This window comes from Manihot esculenta, chromosome 11 (assembly GCF_001659605.2).
Source record: "Manihot esculenta cultivar AM560-2 chromosome 11, M.esculenta_v8, whole genome shotgun sequence".
Taxonomy (NCBI): domain Eukaryota; kingdom Viridiplantae; phylum Streptophyta; class Magnoliopsida; order Malpighiales; family Euphorbiaceae; genus Manihot; species Manihot esculenta.
In genome coordinates, this window is record NC_035171.2 from 6,152,822 (window position 1) to 6,176,720 (window position 23,899).

Sequence of the window (23,899 nt, forward strand, 5' to 3'; positions counted from 1 at the left end):
TAAAGTAGGATGAGTATAGACCAACAATCCATCCTAGAAAAATCAGAAATCAAAGAGCATCTAATTCTGAATGGATAATGAATCCACACCTTAATAACCCATAGGCAGTTGAGGAAGATATTTCTATATTCCCCAATAACGATAAAATACTTTTAATGTTTAGTAATTTTCACTCTAATATTTAATATCAAGATAGTAAATTATGTAAAATTATTTTTATAATATTTAATTAATTATTATTAAAATAATTATTTGCTAAGAAAATTATTAACAGCGAAACTTTTAATGAAGTAATGCTCTATGTTAAGTGAAAATATAATTATTTTTTAAATTTAATATAATATTATATTTTTTCTATAATTTTTATTCATCTTTTCATTTTTATTTATTTTAAAATTATTATTTAATTTTTATTTTTATATTATAATAACATATAAATAGATTATTATAATTTTATTTAATTTTATTATATTTTTAAAATAATTTTTATTAAATATTATTTTTATAAGTAAATATTTAAAATATTTTATTTATATTTAATAAAGTTAATATTTTTAAGATTAATATAATTAAAAATTTTTTAAAAAAAATATTTTTTTAAATATATATAAAAAATAAAATAAATAAAATTACGAGTGAAAGTAAATAATAAGTTTTAGTCCAAAGCAGTTTAATGGGTAAAAAGTGTGTCAAAGATTATTGTTATTATTATTTTTTTAAAAGACAAAGTAAAATAAGGACAAGGGCATTTCAGTCCACGCACAAGAAAGCAGTCAGTATATGTTGTCGGATAAAAAATTACCGTTATTTATTTATTTAATTAAATAATTTACGGTACGAACAACGAAATTCAGAAAAGAAGTAAAAAAAAAAAAATTACACGGATTCACGAGGAAGGAGATGGAGAAGAAAGAGGAGGGAGAAGATGGGGACCGGTTAGAGAGATAAAAAACAATTAGAAAGCATTAAAAAAAAAACAGAAGAAAAACAAGAGAGAGAAATAGATTCGCATTCACACAAAAACACATTAACACAACAGCACATAATGCGTTGATATTCAAAAAAAAAGGAGAGAAGAAACCGAAGCGAAGCGAAGCGAAGAAAGATCAAAAGCTTTCTCTCTCTTTCTCTTTTGAAACCCTAACGGTAAGGCGTTTTCAAGCAATCTCCTTATGCGGCTGTTGAGTCTCAAATTACTTTCAGTCCTTCCTTCCTCGCCGGATAATTGAATTGATCCAACTCAAATGGCTAGTAGACCGCCGCCTGATCACAATCTTATTATATACATGCAATCCTCCGGTCAGCTAGGGTTTCAAGTCCAGTGTAACGTTGAGAACGGACAGCAAATTCGTTTTCTGCAATTTAGAGTTGGAATTTAATCTTTGTTTTTTTGTAATCATTGTTTTGTTTGAATCGGACGGGCTGTGTGAATAGAACTACGCCCATGGCGCCGGCTAAAGGATGTCTTTTGGTGTTGGACAAGGTGAAAAGATGTGTACGCACGGTTATTTTTATGGTGGCGATGGTAGCGTCGTTGCTGGTGTCTTCTATGCCGGTGCTGGTGGCTATTGGAGATGTTTTGGTGCAGTGCGTTTTGGTTTCGAGTTTTACGTGTTTGAGTTGCTATGGAGTTAAGGAGCATTTGCATAGATACGCCTTCAAGAGCTCCTTGACGGATATTCCTCTTGTTTCCGTTGTCAGATCTCTTATCATCATCTGTACGTTTTTTTTTTTGAAATTCATTCTTTCTTTTTTTATAGAAAATACAGATTCGATTTGCTGCTTGGTTTTGAATGTATTTGAGTAGAATTATGTTTTTTTCTTCCTTAATTCTTTTAGCATGCTCATTATGATTTTTCCCCTTCTAAATGCTCTATTTGAATTTTTTATGCTGATAATTGAGAGAAGAAGGTTTTTATATATCATAAGTTGCTCTTCTTTTAATCGGGAACTGGAAAAAGAAGCTTACATTACGGTAACCTAGAGCAATGCTTAATCACCACCTTTTCCCCTTTTATGTGCATCAAATGTAATGATTGTCTGTGTACATATTTATTTATCTTCAAATTTATATGTTATTGATTTTTATGTTTGGTTGCAGACAAATTAAGTGGAAGTTTTTTTGAAACTATTACTTTTAAATTTTTTAATGCGACAGAAGGGATTCTGGAGTTTTAAGTTCTAATTTCTTAATATTTTCTGTGGTTTCAAAAGTGACGACTTCTGCTTTTCTGTAGTTGTTTAGAAAATGTAAGCTCAAAACTGGGTTTATTTCTTTTGATTGGAGAATCGTAGTATGGCAGGAAGTATGAAAACAAGCACTTAAAACTGTCAAATGGAATGATAGTGATTTTTTCATCTTTTTTTTTTTGGCTAGAAACTTTACAGTAGATTTTTTACATGCTTTTATGCAAATAAAGAACATGGTTGGACAGATGATTCTGTGCATGCCAATCTCTTAAGTTTGTTGATATGTTTGCAGCGGCAGTATTGACTATTTATCAATTATCTCATTTATGTGCTGAACTGCTCATTTCTTGTTGATGACGGCAGGTGTTTATTTGATGTGTGATGCCCCTGCTCTCTCACATGGTCCCTATTTTGGAACTGTGACACTCTGTTCTATGGTCTCAATTCTTCTTCTTTCACTTAAGGCTTGTGTTTTCACTGTAAATTCTCAAATTGAGGCTGAAGCTTCATCCTCCCTTTCAAGACAAAAGCTTCATTTGAAGAAATCTTGGGGAATGCCTGTCTTGTTTCTTTCATCAGTGGTTTTTGCTCTTGGTCATGCTGTAGTTGCTTATAGAACAAGCTGCAGAGCACGGAGAAAGCTTTTGTTTCATCGAGTTGATCCAGAGGCTGTAAGTTATGCCATAGTTTTAGTTTACCTTTCTCAACTCTTTAATGTCTCTTGCACTACCTAATTTTGTGTGAGGTTTTTTCTTATTTGTAATTACAAATTTTGTCAAATTGTGCATGTCAAAGGAAAATTCTTCGTGTTTCCTTCCCATCAAATCTTCTGGTTGTTGACTAGGTTCTATTTTCAGTCAAATTTTTTCTATGCAGCTATGTCATCTGAATTTCTCTTGGTTAGTGATAGTTTATTGCCAAAATTTAACATGTTAATTTTTATTCTCTTACATCTATTGAACTAAAATTTCAGGTACTATCTTGCAAAAGTGTTTTCTCTGGTTACCAGAAGGTGCCACGGTCTCCCACTCCCACTTCAGGAAGAACCCCCAAAAGTGACAGTGAAATGAGGCGAAAGCCCTTTGGAACTGTGCTCGATGAAGGGGAACTTCCAATCAGACTGCTTGCTGACATAGATAGTTTATTCATTGCATGCCAAGGGCTTACTGTCCACTACAAGCTCTGTTTGCCTGGTTCACCGCCTCGTTCTTTATCTTCCACTGCTTTTCTTGAACCCCCTCCTATCTGTAGCTCACAGAAGATGACGGTAGGAAGGCTTAAACTTGAGAGGCCGCCAATCAATGGATTATTGAAAACCCAGCATAATCTCCATAGGAGTTACAGTAATCAATTTCATAGTTCTTCCCTATATGCTCCCCTATTGGATGTTTCTCCAACTTCCCCTGCACTTTCTGAGGAGATTCCAATTTTGAACCTAGATGATGTTGTTGAGAATGAAATGAGTAAAGTGAACTCTGGGTCTCCTGAGCAAGATTTGGAGGAAAATGGTCAATTTGGTGTCGTTCTAATTCATGGCTTCGGAGGAGGAGTTTTCTCATGGAGGCATGTGATGGGTGCTCTTGCTCGGCAGGTTGGTTGCTCAGTTGCTGCTTTTGATCGGCCTGGTTGGGGATTAACTTCTCGGCCTCGCCGTAAGGATTGGGAAGATAAAGAATTGCCAAATCCTTATAAGCTTGAAACTCAGGTAATTCATTATGCTATTCTTTAGTTCAATGCATTTTGCCTGTAACCAGTACTGGGTAAGGACAGAAGATGATGCCAAAGTTGTGTCAGTATTTTGGATTAAGGGATAAGTATCATGCAATATTATCGATTAAATGATAATAAAAAACATATTAAGATGGAGGAAAATGAAAGAGAAACCTACAGGCAACTGAATAAGAGTTCATTGTGTTAGAAATGTTCATTGAACTCGATTTATCATCGCCTTTTGTAAATTCAATTTTATATCTCTGGAATGTAATATAAATTATGAAATAGTTTACTCCTGATAAGCAGTTCTACAGACTTGCAGTCTATTTATTTTGCAGGACTTGAATGACTGCTTGTCAGGTAATTTGAAGTTTGTATCTGTTTTAATGTCTCTCAGGTTGATCTGCTTCTTGCTTTCTGTTCTGAGATGGGGTTTTCTTCGGTGGTTCTTGTTGGTCATGATGATGGAGGCTTGCTCGCTCTGATGGCTGCACAAAGGCTTCAAACGTCCATGAATTCTTTCAATGTTAGTAAGATCTTTTTGGTTTTCTTTATAGTGTAGACTTCTTTCAGCAGTTGAAAATATGTTGTTGTGTAGCTTAAATTTGATAACCAAATTAAAAGAGGGGAAGAAAATAAGTTAAATAACAAAAGAGTAAGGTGACCTTGTCTATTGGTCTCTGCTGGGGTTATACCAGAAACGGTGAATTAATGATGATGAGTTCAATGGCTGCTGTGGCTGCCACTATTATTGCTTGAAGGATGGAGACATTGAGACCTTCAATGGTGTTAATTTATTCTGTTTTATTTTTTGTTGTTATGCAAATTTTCAAGCCGTCTCTTCTATGCTTGTTATTGGATGCTTTGGTTTCCTCATTCTATAAGCATTACCTTCGGTAGTTTATTATGAATGTGAAGAATAACATTACTGTTCTTTGTCCTGTCTCTAGCAGTGCATAATATACATCTTATGCATGTATGCATGGATGGCTATCTGTTAAAATAATTTGACACTTGAACTTTCAATAATTTCACAAATATAGACTATTAAATAGAACAGAAAACACTATGCAGTTTTGGGTGTCTTATCAAAGTGTCTAAACTTTTTTCTCATTTCCCATATGTTTGTGCATCATTCAGGTGACCATAAAGGCACTGGTATTGCTAAATGTCAGTTTGTCAAGAGAAGTGGTTCCTGCCTTTGCTAGGATATTGTTGCGCACTTCACTTGGGAAGAAGCACCTGGTTCGCCCCCTACTTCGAACAGAAATTGTTCAAGTGGTGAACCGGCACGCATGGTATGATTCTGCCAAGCTAACAGCGGAGACTTTAAGCCTCTATAAGGTATTATTGCTTCTTTAATGTTATATAGTTTTTGCACTTTTTTTTTCAGCATTAAAACCTATTATAACTGATCTTAGGGAGTTTTTTTTTCTTTTGTATGTGAACTAGTCATGCATGTTGCACAATATTTGAATGATTTATTTTATATTTTGCTTGTGGAATTCAAATGTGTTAATCTTTGCATTGACGTGGCTGTTCTCCTGTGCAACCAGGCCCCTTTATACGTTGAAGGTTGGGATGAAGCTCTCCATGAGATAGGTAAACTTTCATGTGAGACTGTCCTTTCGCCACAAAATTATTCATTGTTGCTGAAGGCAGTGGAAGAGATGCCGTTGTTAGTCATCACAGGTGCTGAAGATGCCCTTGTTCCTCTTAAGTCCTGCCAAGCTATGGCTTCCAAACTTGTAAATTCTGTAAGTTCCTCTCTTCCCTATTTCATAGCTTCATGCGAGGTTGGGAGTCCTCAAGTTGGACATAAAACAACTAAGTTTGCCAAGATGAAAATTTATATTATTTTTCTCGGTGGTCATTCCATTGATTAGAGCTATCAAATTAGACCACATAATTTCAAAATCTCATGGCTTATCAGTTCTACTCACATGACATGAAAAAACATCTTCTTATGGAAAAGTCTTGCTAGGATGATGATTGGTTTTACTTGGTCTTGGAGAAGTTGTAAATGGAAGAATATTATTTGATTATTTATTGCTGCATTTTCTTTTAATTGCAGAGACTGGTTGCCATATCTGGATGTGGCCATCTTCCACATGAGGAGTGCCCCAAGGCATTACTTGCCGCTATCTCACCATTCATAAGCAGACTATTGTTGAGACCAGATTTGGAAAGCCAATAGGACATCCTTTCTTCTAACTTATCAATAGGCTTGTATTTGTTGTAGCAGTTTTTCTTGCTTCTTTCACTTTTCTTACCCTCCCTTTCTTCCCCTTCTTGATCTCTTTTTCCCCAAAGCAATTTACCCTGGAGGGAGGCCGACAGCGTCTCTTATTTGGGGTGTTTTTGGTGTTCTATTTTCCGGCTTGCGTCCGAACCCTGATTCCACAGGGTTTTTATATAGCTTCTAACTTTGTATTTTTAATATGCTCTCCTTTAAATTTTCATCCAGAAAATCCAAGTAATTGAAAGCTTATTTTGGAAAGTCCTTGCTGTTTCCAACTTAAGGAGTGGGAAATGGCACACATTTTGTACATTCAATTCGACTGGAATGCATGCATACCAGAATGGTGTTTCAGAAGTCCTTTGAACTTTTCTTGCCTCATGTAAATAGATAATAGATGCTTTATCTTTTCTCTCCTATTTTTTCCTTCACTGTTATGTTATATATGATTAGTGACAATAAGAAATTCATTCTATCAAATGTTATAATACAAAGGGTAGTGGTCCCAATGGACAAGGTTGGGGAGAATGATCTTTCGGAATAAAAATTGTAGGGTGTGGTAGATTGCCCTTGCATCCAAAGGTTCTTTGCAAGGATAGGATGGAGGCATTATAGATTAAGTTGACAGCAAGAAAGAATTCTAATGTAAAACTGTTCCCCAAAGCCCATATGTTAAGGGGTTAATCAATATAAGATACATTAGTGGGAAAAGGGCAGAACCATGTTAGGAGAGACGAATATCCCATTATTTATAGATTAGGACAAAAATTACATGAAATGGATTTAGCTCAGCATTCGTGAGAGTAGGGTGAGCTCTTATTGGGGAACCCAAGTCTAAAAGAATCTTATAATAATATGGGATGCAAGCCTCGTACCCTGCTACTTTGCTACCACATTTATTTTGATCGTCACACTTTGTCTCCTATTCTATGTTGTTGTAAATCATATCACTATCTTAAATAAATGTGATCCAATAATGCTTTTCCAAAACAGAGATCAACACATAAAAACTAAAATGCTTTTCAAACAACATTCAAGTCTCACTTCAATAATGAAAAAAAAAAAAAAAAAAAAAGAAAGATTGCTAAAGCACAATTGGGCTCCTCGCTTATCACTGTTTCTCATACATTCTTATCAGCTTTTACTAGGATACAAACATAAAATAAAGCTAAGGTTACTCTTTGGAGGATTTGTTGATTAGAGATTTGTGAATGTGCGGGATAACTCCACCTCCAGCGATTGTTCCTTTGATGAGGGTGTCAAGTTCTTCATCCCCTCGTATAGCAAGTTGTAAATGCCTTGGTGTTATACGTTTCACCTTCAGATCCTTGCTTGCATTCCCTGCCAGCTCTAACACCTCAGCAGTAAGATACTCCAGGATAGCTGCTGTATAAACAGCAGCTGTTGCCCCAACCCTTCCATTAGCAGACACCCTGGTTTTCAATAGTCGATGAACCCGCCCCACAGGAAACTGCAGGAAAGATTTAGTGGAATGGTTAATGAAAATAATAATAATAATAACAATAGATGCAATTTAAATAAAACTGTAAACTTCATGAAAAGATATTACATCAGACAAGAAAGAGTTGAGCTGAGCTGTTTGAAACAGAATTATCAAACAGATATAAAGTCATATCCCATGCATTCAGATCCAACAAGTTCTTCAGTAATAAATATCCATAAAGCAACTTCTGACGTGAATAGAAAATGTCAAATTCATCTCTCTTGTACTTCAGGCATTAGATTCTTTGTGAGAATTATCTCATTGCCCTCCAACAGTATTCCTAATTATTGCAAACGTGCACACCAAAAACCAAATCTTGTATTTGTTCTTGCACAAGTGTTGTTTACTTGACATGTGCAGTAATGAATAAGGAAAGACCAGTGTCTTCCCAACATAGAGCGTTTATTTTAGTTTATAAAATGGATCTGTCCTATTCGTTCATAATGTTTTTTGGGCTAATAAGTCCAAGAAAAGAAAGTTAGGAGACTTGTTTTTCATTTTGGTACTTGCAAGCTTATTCAACCAAGCACTCCCCAATACCATTCATTTTATTTTAAAAGTTCACCACATATTTCATTTAACATCTTTGTTAGTAATTACAACAATAAATCCGCTCATAACCATTTTTTAACAGGCATGTCAATAACCAAAGTATCAAACATTATTATCTCACTTCTTACTCCCATTAAGTTGTCTATAAACACCATGCTGCATCCACACTCATAGATGACATGAAATGGCGGTCACACATGACAATAAGGAAGAGAGATACAAACACATAGCCTCATTCTTGGAAAGTGTGTGTATAGGGAACTATTTATCTATTATACATGTATAAACATATAATCCTCCAGTAACCACCTTCTGCAGTAACTGCAAGACACATCCTGATGGAAACACACAACTCTCTTGATGTTGAACAAGGGAATCTTGCCTATAATAGCTATAGCAAGAATGTTTTTATCTTGTAACTCATCCTCTCTTGCAATGCTGATGTGCCAAAGTTCCTCCCACTTGTATAGCTCTCTTTATTAACTAGACATTCCTCATTCCAAGTTCTCTTACAAAAGCTTTCAGGCCTACAGCTGTAAATTGCAGATGATATTCCTGGTGTAAGCATGGGCTTCTCATTTAGAGTCTGGGAGCTTTTTTCTTGAACATAGAAAAGATCATGGAAAGGGCACTTGGTACTTGGTAGAGAAAGTAAAACGCAAATACACAAAAGTAACTATTTTTTCTCCACAATCTACATAGTGCCAATTACATTAATTGACAAAATTGCACTTTGCTTTTTCATTATCCTACTTCTGGAATTGAGAAACCAAAAATACGTCCTGGAGAGTGGAGATAGATACTTCAGTGAGCAATGATGATGATTGTTAAAAGCCTCTCCTTTCTTGGATAAGGAAAAAAGTACCATGTCAAAACTTTTTCACACCTTTCATTTTTCTAGTTCATGTGACTAAATTGTGATCAAAACCTTTCAAGAAAGATTATTCAGACATGTGATGCAAACATCAAAATGTAAGGCTAACAACAAGTTCAAAAAAAATCCATGCACTTCTTCTAGAACGACAAGTACAATTTTAACCTTTGAGGAGAATGGAAATTAATTGTGGAAGGTGCGTATATCCGATATCAGCAACCAGGGTATTTCTGAAAACATTAATCCTTGAGAATTAAGTGATTGAAAGCATGTCCTTCTGATTGTTGAATAGATTCTAACAAGAACCTAATAAAAAATGGGACAAAGACAGACTTTGATCTCAACTTAAATTTATGTGTGTTTGTAATCCTAATCATCCAAGACCCAGGAATGTGGTCTATATGTGTAGGACGACTCTCTAAAGTAACTCTGATGTCAAGAAAACTTATAATGCTTCCCATCCTATGAACTAAAATAGTGTTTGGCAACATTGGAGTTTCTGGTTAAGAAGAAAATTGGTGAGAAAAAGAAATAAGAGAGAATATACCCAACTATTTTCCCACCCTTCAAGATAATGTTACAGTTTTCCACTACAAAGATATTCACCAACAGAAGATCTTGCCCACCACATACAGCGTACCAACTGAAAATAAGTAAACTTTTTAGGGAATTTCTAGCTTTATTTTTTTAAAAAGCTTTCTGTTCAGTCTTCAGTTCCTTCTCTCCCCCATTGCTTATCATCTCAGTAAACTCAATGTTCAGAGTTCAACTAGCTAATGATAGAAGAGCGCAGAAACTTTAACAAAAAAAAAAAACGCTTATCCTAAAAAAAAATACAAATAAAAATCACATTGCTTTGGAATTAAAAAAAAAAAATCCCGAATTCAACACATTGGCTAGACAGGAGCAAACAAACACGACGGGTGGAAGAGAAAATCAATATCGTTCATTTGTAGGTGCATAAACAGAGAGAGAGAGTGAAGAGAAATGGACCTGGAGACCAGCGCGAGAGGAGCGAGAGACAGGCTTCTTCTTGTCCTTGTCTTTGTTATTAAGAGTGGATTTGCCCGTAATCAAGCCTTTGGCTCCCTTGCCCGACATTATCGCTCCCAAAATCTAGGGTTTCTTATGCGAAATCCAGAAGAAAATGCCAGAAACGGGGATAAAACAAAGAGCTGCTAAGGCCCCGGAAGCAACACTAGGTGACTTTGAGAACCAAACGCGATCTGGGATTCTGGAATCGAAATGGTGGCTCTATATTAATGATTTGACGAAATTACCCTTGTACTTTGCTAGAATTCACGGATCGTCGTCATACACGTGGATATATAAGCGGATAATGTACTTGAATTTAAGCTGTGGGCCTACCCTCGCTAATTATAATTTTAAATATATATATATATGTAAATAAATCTAAATCCATCTCTGATTAAAAATTTTTTAAAAATATGTGATTTAATTACTATTTTTATTTTATTTTTATTTTTATTAAAATAATCTTTTAATTATTTTAAAAAATATCAAAATAATTTATAAATTTGATTACGAGCTTTCATTTGATTTGTCTTATGATTTTTTAAATTATTACTTATTTATTTTTTTTAAACTGAAAATTAAAGATCGTTATATTAAAATATAAATTTTTTTAAATTTATTTAAATAAATTTGTTACCAGATTAAATTTATAAATGTTATTATTTGATTTTTATAATTTAAAGAAATAAACTAATTAATTTTTTAAAATTTTTATCCCTAATTAGTTAGTTTGTAGTTTTTAAAAAAATCATTAGTTATTTTTCTTAGTGTATATTGAATTAAATTAATTGTACCAATCGTTAACTCCTTTATGTTAAACTTAAGCCACAACTGGATCAAAACTCTAAGTCTAACCAATCATTATTTTTCATTCTCAAGTTAAATATTAACTAGTTGTATTTTTATTAATTTATTCCATTGAAACTTTTTAAAATTCTAGGAGCAATTAACTTTTTTTCGTACTATTTTACCCTTATTAATATTAGATGTCATCAACAATTTACACTATAGGTATAAAAAATGTCAATTAATGTTAAAGTATTGAGTTAGACTTACAATTAAATATTTATAAAGATAAGATAAAATATTAAATTTTATTTTTCAATCTAAATTTACTTATAAATTATTATTAAAAATCAAATGAAACCATTGCTTTAAAGTGGGAGTTATATTTTTTTCGGTGTATTTAATTTTATTTAAATTTATCTGCATTTTAATAATAATTTATATGTAAATTTAAACTCAAACGTAAAATTAATTATTTTGACTCTCGTTATATAATTTAAGAGTAAATTTGATCTTTTCTCCTATAAAATTATCAATTAAATTTTTATTAAAATTTATTAATTATTTTATAAATATAAAACATTATATAATTATAATAATATTATATTATATTGTCATGACTTAAAAATAATATAATAATGTAATAATGATATGATATTTCCCTTTGAAAGGTATCTGAATAATTTTTTAATGGTTGAAAAATTTTGAAAAAAATTGAATTAAATCAGTTATTTTTAAAATATAAAGTAGAATTATAGAAAATTATAAAATAAATAATTTTTTAATAATTATTTTATATTATATTGTGATGATGTATAATAAAGTGATAATGATGCTATATTTCTATTAATAGATGAATGTAAGTTTTAAAGATTGGACACAATAGGTGAAAATTAAAAAATATTTAAAATTAACTATATAAAAAGGAAATAGGAAGATATTATCACCTTGAAACTTTTTCAAGTTATCTTGTCTGATAAAACCATTTTAAATACTAGTTTATATATATATACTTTCCAAAAAAAATTATTAACATTTCAGTCCATTTAATTATAGACATAAAACAATATATTATTTGTTCTTCTATTAATCTTTAATTGAAACTGAAATTAAAATTTAGTTATGTGTAAAAATAAAAGAGTAAATTATATTTTAATTTTTAAGTTTTAACATAATTAACGGATTAATTTTTTTATTTTTAATACCAAACATTTAAATCCTTATATTTTTATTTCGTATAAATTGTAAGTTATTTCATTTTAAAATCTGTTAAAATGAGAAAGAAATATTTTAAATTTCATAAACACTCTTACTTTTCCCAGATGGTAGTTGACCTGGAATTATATTCCACTTGTTCATTACCCACGAAACCCCCTCTCTCTTCTTCCCAACACCAAGACTCAGTTTTCTTCGCACTTAGTTGCAGAGACTTCATAAAGGTATCATCCTGTAACTATTGAAGAAGAGAATACTCACTTTTATTCCAATTGAGAAATCTCTATAATTAATCATACCCACATAGAAAACTCTTTCCTTTTTCTCCTTTTTCTTTCTTTCTTGAATGTTGGATACAACACCAACAACTATAAGTTTCTCTTTCTGTTGTCTCTTTACATTTCCACAAGTTGTTTTTTGATAGGGATTTGCTAGAGTTCTCTAGCTACTAATCCTACACCTACTACCACTGGTCATCTCAGTTCAGGACTCTTTTAATATTACTGACCCATAATTATATTTGATGTGCTAGTTTGTATATCTATCTTGATTGCTTGTTATATTGTGTTTCTCATCTAATTTGTGCAAATTTCTTATCTGGATTTTGTTTTACTGATCCTAATAATTAAAGAAATGTTTATCATTTTGTTTTGGCTTGAAATTGGTTGTTGTAATTCAAATGATACTAATCTATGTATTTTGGTCTATGATTTGGCTATTTTGTTGAATACTAGGTTGAGTGTAATTTTCACTTTTGATAAATCAATATTGATAATAGCCTATTTTTACTTGTATGACTTATTATTCACAATCTAAAACTATAATTTCATTTGGGTTTTTTAATTTCTCCATTTGAATTCATCTATTACAATTATTTCATTTGAAACTTTTACAATTACGCCGACAAGTAACCGAAGCTTCTCGGCAAGCATATCAGTGTAATTGCAGATGCTGTTTGATGTCGTTGAGATTAAATTGATGATGTAACTGGACTAGAATTGGTTTACAATTGGCTAGAACCTATAAGAGAGAAAGTGTGAGGCGGTGGTAGGTGTCTACGACAACAACTCCGACGCTCAAGCTAATATCGAAAAGAATAGAGAGAATGTAATGGATTACTTAGAACTTGAGTAGTCTTAGAGATAGTGTACATTTGACTCTGTGATCGTTTTCCTTTTATATTGTAAGAAAATGAAGATAAATATAGTATTTTCTGAAAATTCAGCAATGATGTGGCCTACTACTCGGTAATGGACATCGCTAGCTAATAAGTGGGTAATCCCGCGATCTCAAGCGAAATGGGAATGTGCCTAATAACGGTAACTTTATTGCCAAGACTCGGCTTATCAGGGGAGGACAAACCATGACAACAATCCGGGTGTTAAAGTGTCTGGGTCTCCTTTTACTCTAGCAAAACTGTATTTTTCACTTGTCAAATCCTTGATATGTGACTTCTATCTTGTGGTGACAACTCATAGCTTACTTTGGGCGGATATTATGTAATATCAGATGTCCCCACTAGTATTCCTTTCTTCAAATTCGAAGTGGACATCTTTTATCGAGGTCCGAAACACATGGTCTCTCGAGATTAGCTCCTTGCTACTCATGTCTCTTCGCCTATTGATCCTTTTAATGGCTACTGCAATGTTTATCGTGCTGCATTTAACGCTGCCGTTAAAACTACCTTTATGAAGGTTCATCATCTTCTCCAAGCATCACCTTGTGACCTGGCCTGGCGAGAACTGCCTTGTAGCCTTGATTCGTGGGACTAACACCCAAGTGATCTGGCGAAATCCGCCTTGTGACCTAGTTTAGCAAAGACTGCCTTGTGGCCTTGATTTGTGGGACTAACACCCAAGTGGTCTGACGAAAGCCGCCTTGTGACTTGGTCTGGCAAAGACTACCTTGTGGCCTTGATTCGTGGGACCAACACTCAAGTGATATGGCGAAAGCCGCTTTATGACCTAGCCTGGTGAAGACGACCTTGTGGCTTTGATTCATAGGACCAACGCCCAAGTGGTCTGGCGGAAGCCACCTTGAAACCCGGCCTGGCAAGAATTGCCTTGTAGTCTTGATTCGTGGGACCAACATCTAAGTGGTATGGCGAAAGCTGCCTTGTGACCTGACTTGACGAGAACTGCCTTGTGGCCTTGATTTGTGGGACTAACACCCAAGTAGTATAGCGGAAGCCACCTTGTGACCTGGTCTGGCAAAGACTGCCTTATGGCTTTGATTCGTGGGACCAACACCTAAGTGGTCTGTTGTCCCTTTTCATCGAAGAGCATACCATATAAAAAAACTTTGTTGGCTTTATTATTAAAAAAATATCCACGGCTAGGACTAAATTGCTGTCAAAATGTGAATGATACTAGAATCTCATGAGATTTCCGGAGGACGACCCTCATGGGTAAATTTTTTTTTCAGGACTTCAAAATTTTCCTAACTTTTCGGTGAATATGTTTGTAATTTGCCTATGCCTCGCTAGGTCCTTTTGTTATCACATGTATGACTCCTATGAGTTCTCTATTAGGAGTTGTCTCAGCGGTTGTTTCCCCGGGCTTAGACCTCTGCCATTCTTTTCCTTTTCTCGTGAATTTTTGGAGGGTGTCATACCTTATAAGTCTCTCAATTTCGTCCTTTAATTGTCGATATTCTTCCATTGTGTGGCCATGTTTTCGTAGAAGCGACAATACTTGGTCCTGTCTCATTTTTCCGTCTTCTCAAGATTGAGTTTGGGTAACAACCTGATTTCTTTATCATTTTTCCTGATCCACATCAAGATATGAGTTCGTGAGTCACTTAGCAGGATATAATTCTTATACTTACTCTGTTCGTCCTTCTTTTGCGAGATGTGGTAGTTCTTGTGATCCCCTTATGGGCTCATCTCTTGGGTTTTTGATGTAGCTTTTGATTTTCCTTCTTATTTTCTTTTCATGCCTGAACCTCATTATCCAACCTGATATACTTCTGGACCTTGCTTATCAACTGTTGGTACGTCGTGGCTAGATTTTTTTATTAAGGAATCCATGAGCTTGACATTACGGGTTTCTTTCTTTAGTGCCTCACATGTTATCTCATGATTCAACTCTTCCACTTGTATGGTTTCAGCATTGAAATGGAAAATATAATTCCTTAAAGACTCGCTCTTTCCCTAGCAGATTTTCTGCAGGTTTGAGGAAAGCTTTTTAGAAGGTATGCAAGTGATAAATCTAGATTTGAATATCGTAGCAAACTATGTAAAGTTTTGGATTAAACTTAGACTTAAGTGTTGATACCATTTTTGAGTCAAACCTGTGAGTGTTGATAGGAATACTTGACATAATACAAAATCATTTACATCCTGCAACTGTATAATCCTAAAAATAGCTAGATGACTTTGGAGGTCTGCCGTTCCATCATACTTGTCTAAGCTGGGCAACTTGAACTTAGTGGAAAAGATTTTCGCTAGTATCTCTTCTAAAAAAGGCAAGACACCATCTAAACTGAAATCCTCTTCCTGTTCTTTTTGGTATCTTTGCACGACTTGTACTAGCTTCCAATCCACTCCTTTCGGAGCTTCATCAAATTCATCTTCAGATTCAGACTTACCTCTATGCTGTAATTTGGCCACTTCCGTCTGGGCCTTTGGGATGTCTACGGAGGCATTCTCCCTTCTTCTAGGGTCCATTTTAGATGTCTCTTTCCGAACCTTATACTGCTTAAGAGTAGCCACAACCTTTGGATATACTGGAGTATTTGCTTTGTGTTTAAATTATTAAAGTTTGCTTTGTTGATCACTGGGGGCGTGTTCTCCCAGTTATCTAGGGTAGAGGAAAAATGACTCCTTCGTTGGTAGCGATATTGATAGCAGCTGTAGGACTTCCAGCCATTTTGAGTGAGGTAAGACGATAGGAGACCAGTCGTGATCCAAAAGAGGATTTAATAGATCTCCTGGCAATGGAATCAAATGATGTCGTTAAGATTAGATTGATGATGTGATTGGATTAGAATAGGGCTATGAATGTCTAGAACCTGTAAGAAAGGAAATGTGAGGCGGTGGGCACCTACTCCGACACTCAAGTCAGTATCGGGAAGAACAGAGAGAATGTAATGGATTACTTAGAACTTGAGTAGTCTTAGAGATAGCGTCTTTACCTATGTAATCGTTCCCCTTTTATGTTGTAAAAAAATGAATATAAATATAATATTTCTTGAAAATTTAGCAATAATATGGCCGACTATTTAGTAAGAGACATCACCAACTAATAAGTGGGTAATTCTGTGATCTCAGGCAAAATAAGAATGTGCCTGATAATGATAATTTTGTTGCCAAGAGTTCGCTTATCAGGGAAGGGCTTGATAATGGTAACTCTATTGCCAAGACTTCGCTTATCAAGGGAGGGCAAATCATGATAACAATTCGGGAATTAAAGTGTTCGAGTCTCATTTTACTCGGACGAGACCGTATTTCTCACTTGTTAGATCTTTATCATGTGGTTTTTGTCTTGTGGTGACAATTCATCATTTATTTTGGACAAATATTATGTAACATTACTATTACACTCTACCTTGAAGAAATCAACCTCCTCGTTGAATTGTGTTTAAAATTTGTTGAATGTTGAAAAGAAGGATTATGGGATTTGAGAGAGATGAAATAGAGAAAAATAGAAGAATTCAAGAAAGGATATTTATACAAATTAAATTATTTCTTTCTTTTTAAGAGATTTTAGGACGAACAACCTTCGGTTTAAAGGTAATAAAAATATAGGAGTTTAAGTGTTCGATTTTAAAAATAAAAAAATTTATCTATTAATTATACTAAAATTTAAAAATTAAAGTGTAATTTATGTAAAATAATATGGTAGGAGCACTTTCAATCGGTATAATTTCGAATTGATGGATATAAAAGTAAATAAGACATAATTATTAAGAGTGATAAAGTTTAACATTTTTTGCTAGTAACACATAAATAAACAACGAAGGCTTTTTTTTAAAAAAATTAAAAAGTGATATACTTTTACCTTTGCAGGAGGGAAGAAAAATAATAAAAGATTTCTAAGTCCATTTATTTCCACAGACGAACAACACCCAAAAAGTCACGCGCACATTGCCTACAACTTCACACTCCACCAAAGACCAAAATGGACAATCTAAAGCAGTAGCCTTAATCAGTCATCGGTTGCCTTCTCGTTCTCACAACTTTTCCCTTCTTTGCTCATATGGAAGCCTTCCAACTTATGGCCAACATCATCAGCTGATGTCGTCACTTTCCCAGCTGGCCCATTTCCGGCGACTGAATCATTTTCTTCCAGGTTTGCAGGGCCTGTCTGCCATATTCTGATAGTCCCATCTTCAGATCCTGAAGCATAGGATTCACCTCCAGGCGAGAATCTCACGCAGTGAACTGGACCATGGTGACCCTTATTGCATCCTGCATAATAAAAAGCCACATGCAAGATGCTGGTTAAACACTGGATTGATGCATTGACGTGCAATGCATCTGTGTGACGACTCAACATAATCCTCATTTTCAAAGGAAAACAAATGAAACGGAAAGGAAGCAGACGTACCAAATAATATTGGTCCTTTGGTATAAAAAGGGCAAAAAAAAAAAAGAAAAAAAAGATTGGTCAAGGATCACCGATCAAACCAATAAATACATCTCATCTGCCATTCGGGTTGGATAATAATTTTTTTTCTCTTTTTTGCAAGCACAAAATAACCTTAGCCTAGAATACTGCTTGGTTGAAGACTACAATAATTGACAAACTGCCGTGCCCAAAAACTTTGTGAGAACAGATGAAATTTTTGCATCAAGTCTCGGACCTTAATGGAGACTGGAGTATTTAATTAAATCGACAACTAAGTTATCTTGCATGTAGTTGGTTTTGCACAATGTGAAAATGTTGAGAACAATGTGAAAAGGATGCAGTGGTTACAAAGAAGCAAACAACCTATTCAGCACAATTTGAAAATGCTGAGCACCAAGTTCTGCACTTGGTTCTTAACAATGTAATCTGAAGGTCCAACCAGTTTAGAAATACATACCAATCTGTTCTCCTGTATTGAAATCAAATATATGGATCCACATATCTTCTCCACCAGCAACAAATTTATTACCAAGTTTTGGTTCCAATGAAGCTGATTCCACATTGCATGGCATATTGTAGCTCTTGACCAGCCCAAAGCTGGAAATGAACAAGAAGGAACATTACTGGTGAATGTCTACAAAATTACCAAATCAAAATGAGGAATCCAAATACAACTTACTGATTTGCATCCCAAAATTTAACTGCAGACCCATCAGCAGTAGTTATATAGCGACCATCCACACTAACTTCAGCACTAGTTACAGGTGACTTTGTCTCAAGTGTTTGGACAACTTTGCCGCTTCGTATGTCCCATAACCTATGAGTCACCAATTAATTACAAGGGGAGAAATTTCCACAGTAAAGCTTTCCTAAACAAGATAAGGAAATTGTTCTGCAACTGATTAATTTAATTATAGATTACGACAAAAGAGCATCAATTTTGCCTTCACATGTGATGATAGCAAAGATGAAGTCATAATGAGCAGAGTCAGACCATAAGCAACAACTTAGACTGACCACAAATTTGCTATCTTGCATACAGCTCAAAAAACCAATCAATGACATGCTACTTCAAATCTTTACAAGTAATCATAACAAGTACTGGGTAGTCAAGTGGTGATTTAAGTGAACTCAGAATGCATTATTTGGAATTAAGCATGACAACTGGAAGGTTTACTGGCCTATCAAGCAACTTACTTGAAAAGGGATTGAATTAAACTGATTTAGTTGACATAACACCACAATCAAACTCCATGCCTTCACCCATTTGTCTGTGCCTTTAAGCAGTTAACTTAGCTGGCAATTGATACAAACTTCCTCACATGGCTACTTGAAAGAATATGTGTGAAATGTTCCATTTGAGAAGCATGATAGAATGCAAACCCAAATGAGTAACATCCTTCAGCCTTCTAGGAGCAGAGGGAAAATAATATAACTATTTTAACTCAAGAAATCTTACAAAGAAGAGAATGCCAAATGATACGTCTTTTGCAAAATTTTTCACAATGCTTAAGTAAGCAGCAACATGTTTCCAAACTTTATGACATTTTCACATTGTTTAATTTTCTAGACATAATCAGGCTCACAAACCCCATGTTCAACCAACCAAAAGAACCAATTTAGCTTTGATTCAAACTAAAATCATCTTCACATCATTCAACATTCATACCTCACGCCACCAATATCAGTACATGAACTTAGTATAGTCTGGTCACTGTGAAGCCATGCAACTGTTCTAATTGAACCAGGTGAACTATCAACTTCTCTAGGGGGTGCATCTGGACGATTCAAGTCAAATATACGAAGAATTTTCTCCATCCCACCAGTAAGTAGAAGGTGTGTATCCTGCTCAAGAATAACTTAAGAACTGTATGCATAAAGTAAGGAAAAAAGCAATGAGACTATACATATTTTCACTCATGAATTCCACAATGATTAATCAACCAAGTGATTATATGCATAACTAAAAGAATGTAAAAGATTAAAAAATCTGGTGTAGGACAATAATGTTTTCTAGGAGATGCAGGTATACCCAATATATTTCATATTTGTAGAGAATTAAATTTTCTAATAATACCCAATTAAACTTGGTAATCAAAATTGTGAAACTAAATAAATTTAGCCATTCAATTTTACAAAATGATTGAAGGATTACAGTGCAGAAACAACAGATCTGCTGAAGGCATATTGAAACAATCATAAGCATAAAATTTATCATTTGATTACTCCTGTTGCTTCAATCATTATCCTAGGTTATAAAATGAAGTATTCAAGACCCTTGAGCATTTAAGGACACACAATCTGTTCAACTCAACTAAGCTTCAATTACATAGTATTCTTCGGATTGGCTTTTAAAGACACAAAAAAGAAAACTTTTCTTTTCATGCAGAAGACAAAGGTTGCCTCTCCCAAAGTCAAGAAAATAGCATCTGAACAGACAAGTGAAACAGATTTCTTAATACCTCTGAGAATGCACAAGCCCGAACAATGTGCTTGTGATCGAAAGAGTGCAATTCATCTCCAGTTAATGCATCCCACAATTTCCTAAAACAATAAAACAGCTTGTCTTATTATATAACTTCCAAAAAATAATTACTTTCTTTATCAAAATGTACAATTACTCTGAAAAGAACAAGCTTAACTACATACGCAGTAAAATCTGCAGAGGCAGATGCTGCCCGTAATGCATTAGTATCGAGGCAACAACTCCACACTGCACCTTTATGTCCTTCAAAGGTTCCAATCCAATCTCCAGTCTCCCCATTTCTCAACATTGGGCTAGAATCTGAATTTCAAAGAACAATATTGATTCAAAGCAATGAATTAAGAAGTCGCATCAATGAAGAGCAATAATTAGTAGTGCTAATCTGAGACACAGCCGGTAAGTACCAAATGAAGCTGTAAAGAAACCTTCAAATTGAGTAATGCAGTTGAACCTCAAGGCTACTCAAACAAAATTTGAATATTAAGCCATTAACATCATTATCATTAACACTTGGTTTTGCCATGATTTAGATTTTGCAAGCTCCTTATGCTTGTAGATTATTAGTTTACTCATTTGGGATTCAATTATTACTTTTAGGTGTTTATTGGTCAAAGATTTCTTTTCTTAAGGATTCTTTAACGATAGATCCCACATATGCTATAACAACACTTTTCAAAAAACGCTTTAGCATATAACAACTTTTTTAAATATGTTTTTAAGCACTAAAACGCTAAAGCTAATGAAGAAAACTCCATTTCAGAACAATATGCCAGAATCCATGTTCACAATTTCAGAACATAATAAACACTATAATACTACTTGATGTGCAAATCTAAGTCTAAATTAGAGCAAAGTAATAGGGGAAAGTGAAGAGAACACACTGAATTCAGAATTTAAATGATTAAATCCCAATTTGCAGTTAACAAACAGTATAAGTTGAAAAATTCACATTTAAATTTGAATTTTCAATAACAGAATCATCACTAAAGCCCATGTAAAACAAATTCAAAGTTAAAACAAAACCAAATGTAATACAACTGAGACCATATAAACTAAGCAATCCCTATACTAGAAGTAAGACCCAAATTCAAAACTCAAAAAGGCAACAGAGTAAGACCATACCTTAAACAAACTATTATAAGACTATTCAAATAAGACCCAATTAAAAATTCATGTCACTGAATATAATTAGTATTAACAGGTAACATGAAAGCTTGACCTTAAATGTAATACTAAAACGCTAACTAAAGAAAAGCCATTAGATAAAAATGTTATTGGGTCCAAATTTAGAAGTTAAACAAAACATTGCCAAGAAAAAAAAGGACACATACCTTTGCTGGCACTTATGAGAAAAAAGCCGTCAGGAGTAACAGGGCTGTAGAACAAATCCACAACAGGACGCGAATGCCCGTGGCAAACTAAAGGCACTGCCACCTTCTTCTTGTCCATGTCCCCTCTCAATAAACAATAATCAATTCAACAACGCCCCAAAAAACCCTAATAGATAAAATCAGATAAATCCCTTTCCCTTTCGTCTTTTTGAACAAAACACTGACACAAAATCCAATTCACAATTGAAATGCACAACGAACTCTAATATCAAAATAAAATAAAGTTGATTTCCTTTTTCTTTTTTCAATTTACATATGTATTTCTTTCTTGTAAGGAATGTTACTCGCTGAAACTATGATTCACTCTTGCTAAAGCTCTGAAAATTCTGTCTATGGAAAATAAATAATTATTATTAAATTAAAAGGGAAAAATAAAAATGAAAAATAGAAAGTTACAGAGGGCTAAACGCAGAGACGAAAATGCAGATGGTTGTGCCTTTAAAGGGATGAATTTGTATTTTATTTTATTTTAATTTTTGCAATGATGGGGCTGCTCCTTTTCAAAATCTGAAACTTAGCTCATATGTTTTTGAAAATTCTGATTTTAGCACTGGAAAGCATTTGTTCTTTCTGAGATATCCTTTAGTGAGATCTTTTTAGATCTACACACGGGGCTCACTAAGAATCTTATCCAGATCTGACACGAATTTTCTTAATATGGAAATATGACACGAATTTTTTTAATATGAAAATATAAAAAATCGGATAGATTCTCTCCATCGAAGCAGATAAATTCAGCTTATACGATATATTTCTAATTTTTTATAAGATTTTAAAGGATTCGATATACCGCGAAGCTAATTTATCTTTCTTCTAGAACTGAATCACCCCTTTTTTCTAAGAGACACTTTGAGTAATACCAAATTCTCAAACTTTACTTGACTTTTGTAATATCTGCATGACTCTTTTACCTATAATTTTATTTTTCTTACTTATTTTGATTTTTCTTTTTTTCGATCCAAATAAAAAGTTAATAAATATTTATATTTTAAAATATAAATAATTTGATTTAATAATATTGGATAATGATTATAATTTAAAGTAATATTTGTCACATCAAAAAATAAATAAAAAAATTCGTGGGTCCCTTGAGATAACGTAAGTCAGTCCACAGAATCATGTATTCCCTCCTTTTCTTTTAGCATTATTAAAAGCTCATTGATGTGGTTCAGGTTCTCAATGATTGTGTACCTAATTTTAATGAATGCATTTAATTAATATAAACTCTTTTTTATTTATCTGAAATTCCATTCCATAATTTAAATGGATAAAACGTACATTAAACAACTTAAATTTAGCCTAAAGAAAATAACCTAAAACATTTCGATTCAAAAGTATAATTTAGTCCAACAATTAAATCCAATAAACTTAAAATTAAAAATCAAAAGCGATAAAATTAATAATAAAATTATTAATAAAAAAATTATTTTAATATTTTATATTACAACACGGTAAAATTAGAAATAATAATCAAATAAAAAAGTCAATCATTAATACTATATGAGAAAAGTATCTGCTAAAATTAATTAATAGAAAATACAGTTCAATAGGACGATGGAGACACTCTCCAAAAGAGCTGTTTGTAATTTAAGGAAACCAAATATACTATGACTGTGAAAATTTCAAAACCACCACCATCACACGCATTCGATAAAATTTCTATCGAGCTGACAATGAAAACTCTCTTTAAAAAATAATTTCCTAACCATCGAGGGATTAGTCACAAAATCTACAACACAACTCTTAAGATGTTAGCCACTAGAGGAGAAAAAAAAAAACCAAGAATCTCAACAATTCACCCAAAAAAACGCAACAATACATAAAAAAAATTCAAAATTCAAATCTAAAACCACTTTAAAAAAATCTTTGAAAAATGCATAAGTGAGGAATTTAGATCATACAAGCAAAAGAAAAAGCCGAGATCGAAACCCCAATCACCGGTGTAAAACCACGATACTCTTCTCTACTTTTCTCTCTCTTTTTCTTTTAATTTTTATATTATATTTATAGAATTAATTAATATATTTATTTATATATAAAATAAATTAAATACATACAAAAATTTATATGTAATATAACTACAAAATTATATATATTTTTTATCTAGAATTAATTAAATACAAATGCAAGAATTTGTGTAATATTAATAAAAAAATTTAAATATAATTAATTGATACAAGTATAGTATACACAAATAATTAATATAGTTAAATTCTCATTAGTAACCACATGGAAGGGATTTTATATGCTCTGACCTCTAATATCACCCATATCTTTAGCAAAATGTAGAATATTTATTTAATATAATTATTACACAAGATAATCAGTATTCATTTAAATAAAAA

General features: G+C 33.3%; 3 protein-coding genes across 3 annotated transcripts; 1 reads left to right on the forward strand and 2 right to left on the reverse strand.

The window, feature by feature from the left end:
* Window positions 1–973: 973 nt before the first annotated feature.
* LOC110626499 lies at window positions 974–6,559 on the forward strand. The gene is made up of 7 exons (XM_021772418.2): window positions 974–1,718; window positions 2,554–2,861; window positions 3,164–3,895; window positions 4,301–4,429; window positions 5,044–5,247; window positions 5,460–5,660; window positions 5,978–6,559. The coding sequence occupies exons 1-7, from the start codon at window positions 1,445–1,447 to the stop codon at window positions 6,098–6,100; spliced, it is 1,971 nt and encodes a 656-aa protein (XP_021628110.1). The 5' UTR covers window positions 974–1,444; the 3' UTR covers window positions 6,101–6,559.
* Window positions 6,560–7,140: 581 nt separating this feature from the next.
* LOC110626500 (probable histone H2A variant 3) lies at window positions 7,141–10,310 on the reverse strand. Its single transcript, XM_021772419.2, has 2 exons — window positions 10,066–10,310; window positions 7,141–7,613 (listed from the first exon to the last, which is right to left on the reverse strand). The coding sequence occupies exons 1-2, from the start codon at window positions 10,171–10,173 to the stop codon at window positions 7,317–7,319; spliced, it is 405 nt and encodes a 134-aa protein (XP_021628111.1). The 5' UTR covers window positions 10,174–10,310; the 3' UTR covers window positions 7,141–7,316.
* A 6,773-nt stretch (window positions 10,311–17,083) lies between these two features.
* Window positions 17,084–22,017, reverse strand: LOC110625546 (serine-threonine kinase receptor-associated protein). Its single transcript, XM_021771173.2, has 7 exons — window positions 21,495–22,017; window positions 20,328–20,463; window positions 20,141–20,222; window positions 19,348–19,523; window positions 18,358–18,495; window positions 18,136–18,275; window positions 17,084–17,518 (listed from the first exon to the last, which is right to left on the reverse strand). Exons 1-7 carry the CDS (start codon window positions 21,610–21,612, stop codon window positions 17,256–17,258), a joined length of 1,053 nt encoding a protein of 350 aa, XP_021626865.1. The 5' UTR covers window positions 21,613–22,017; the 3' UTR covers window positions 17,084–17,255.
* Window positions 22,018–23,899: the final 1,882 nt, after the last annotated feature.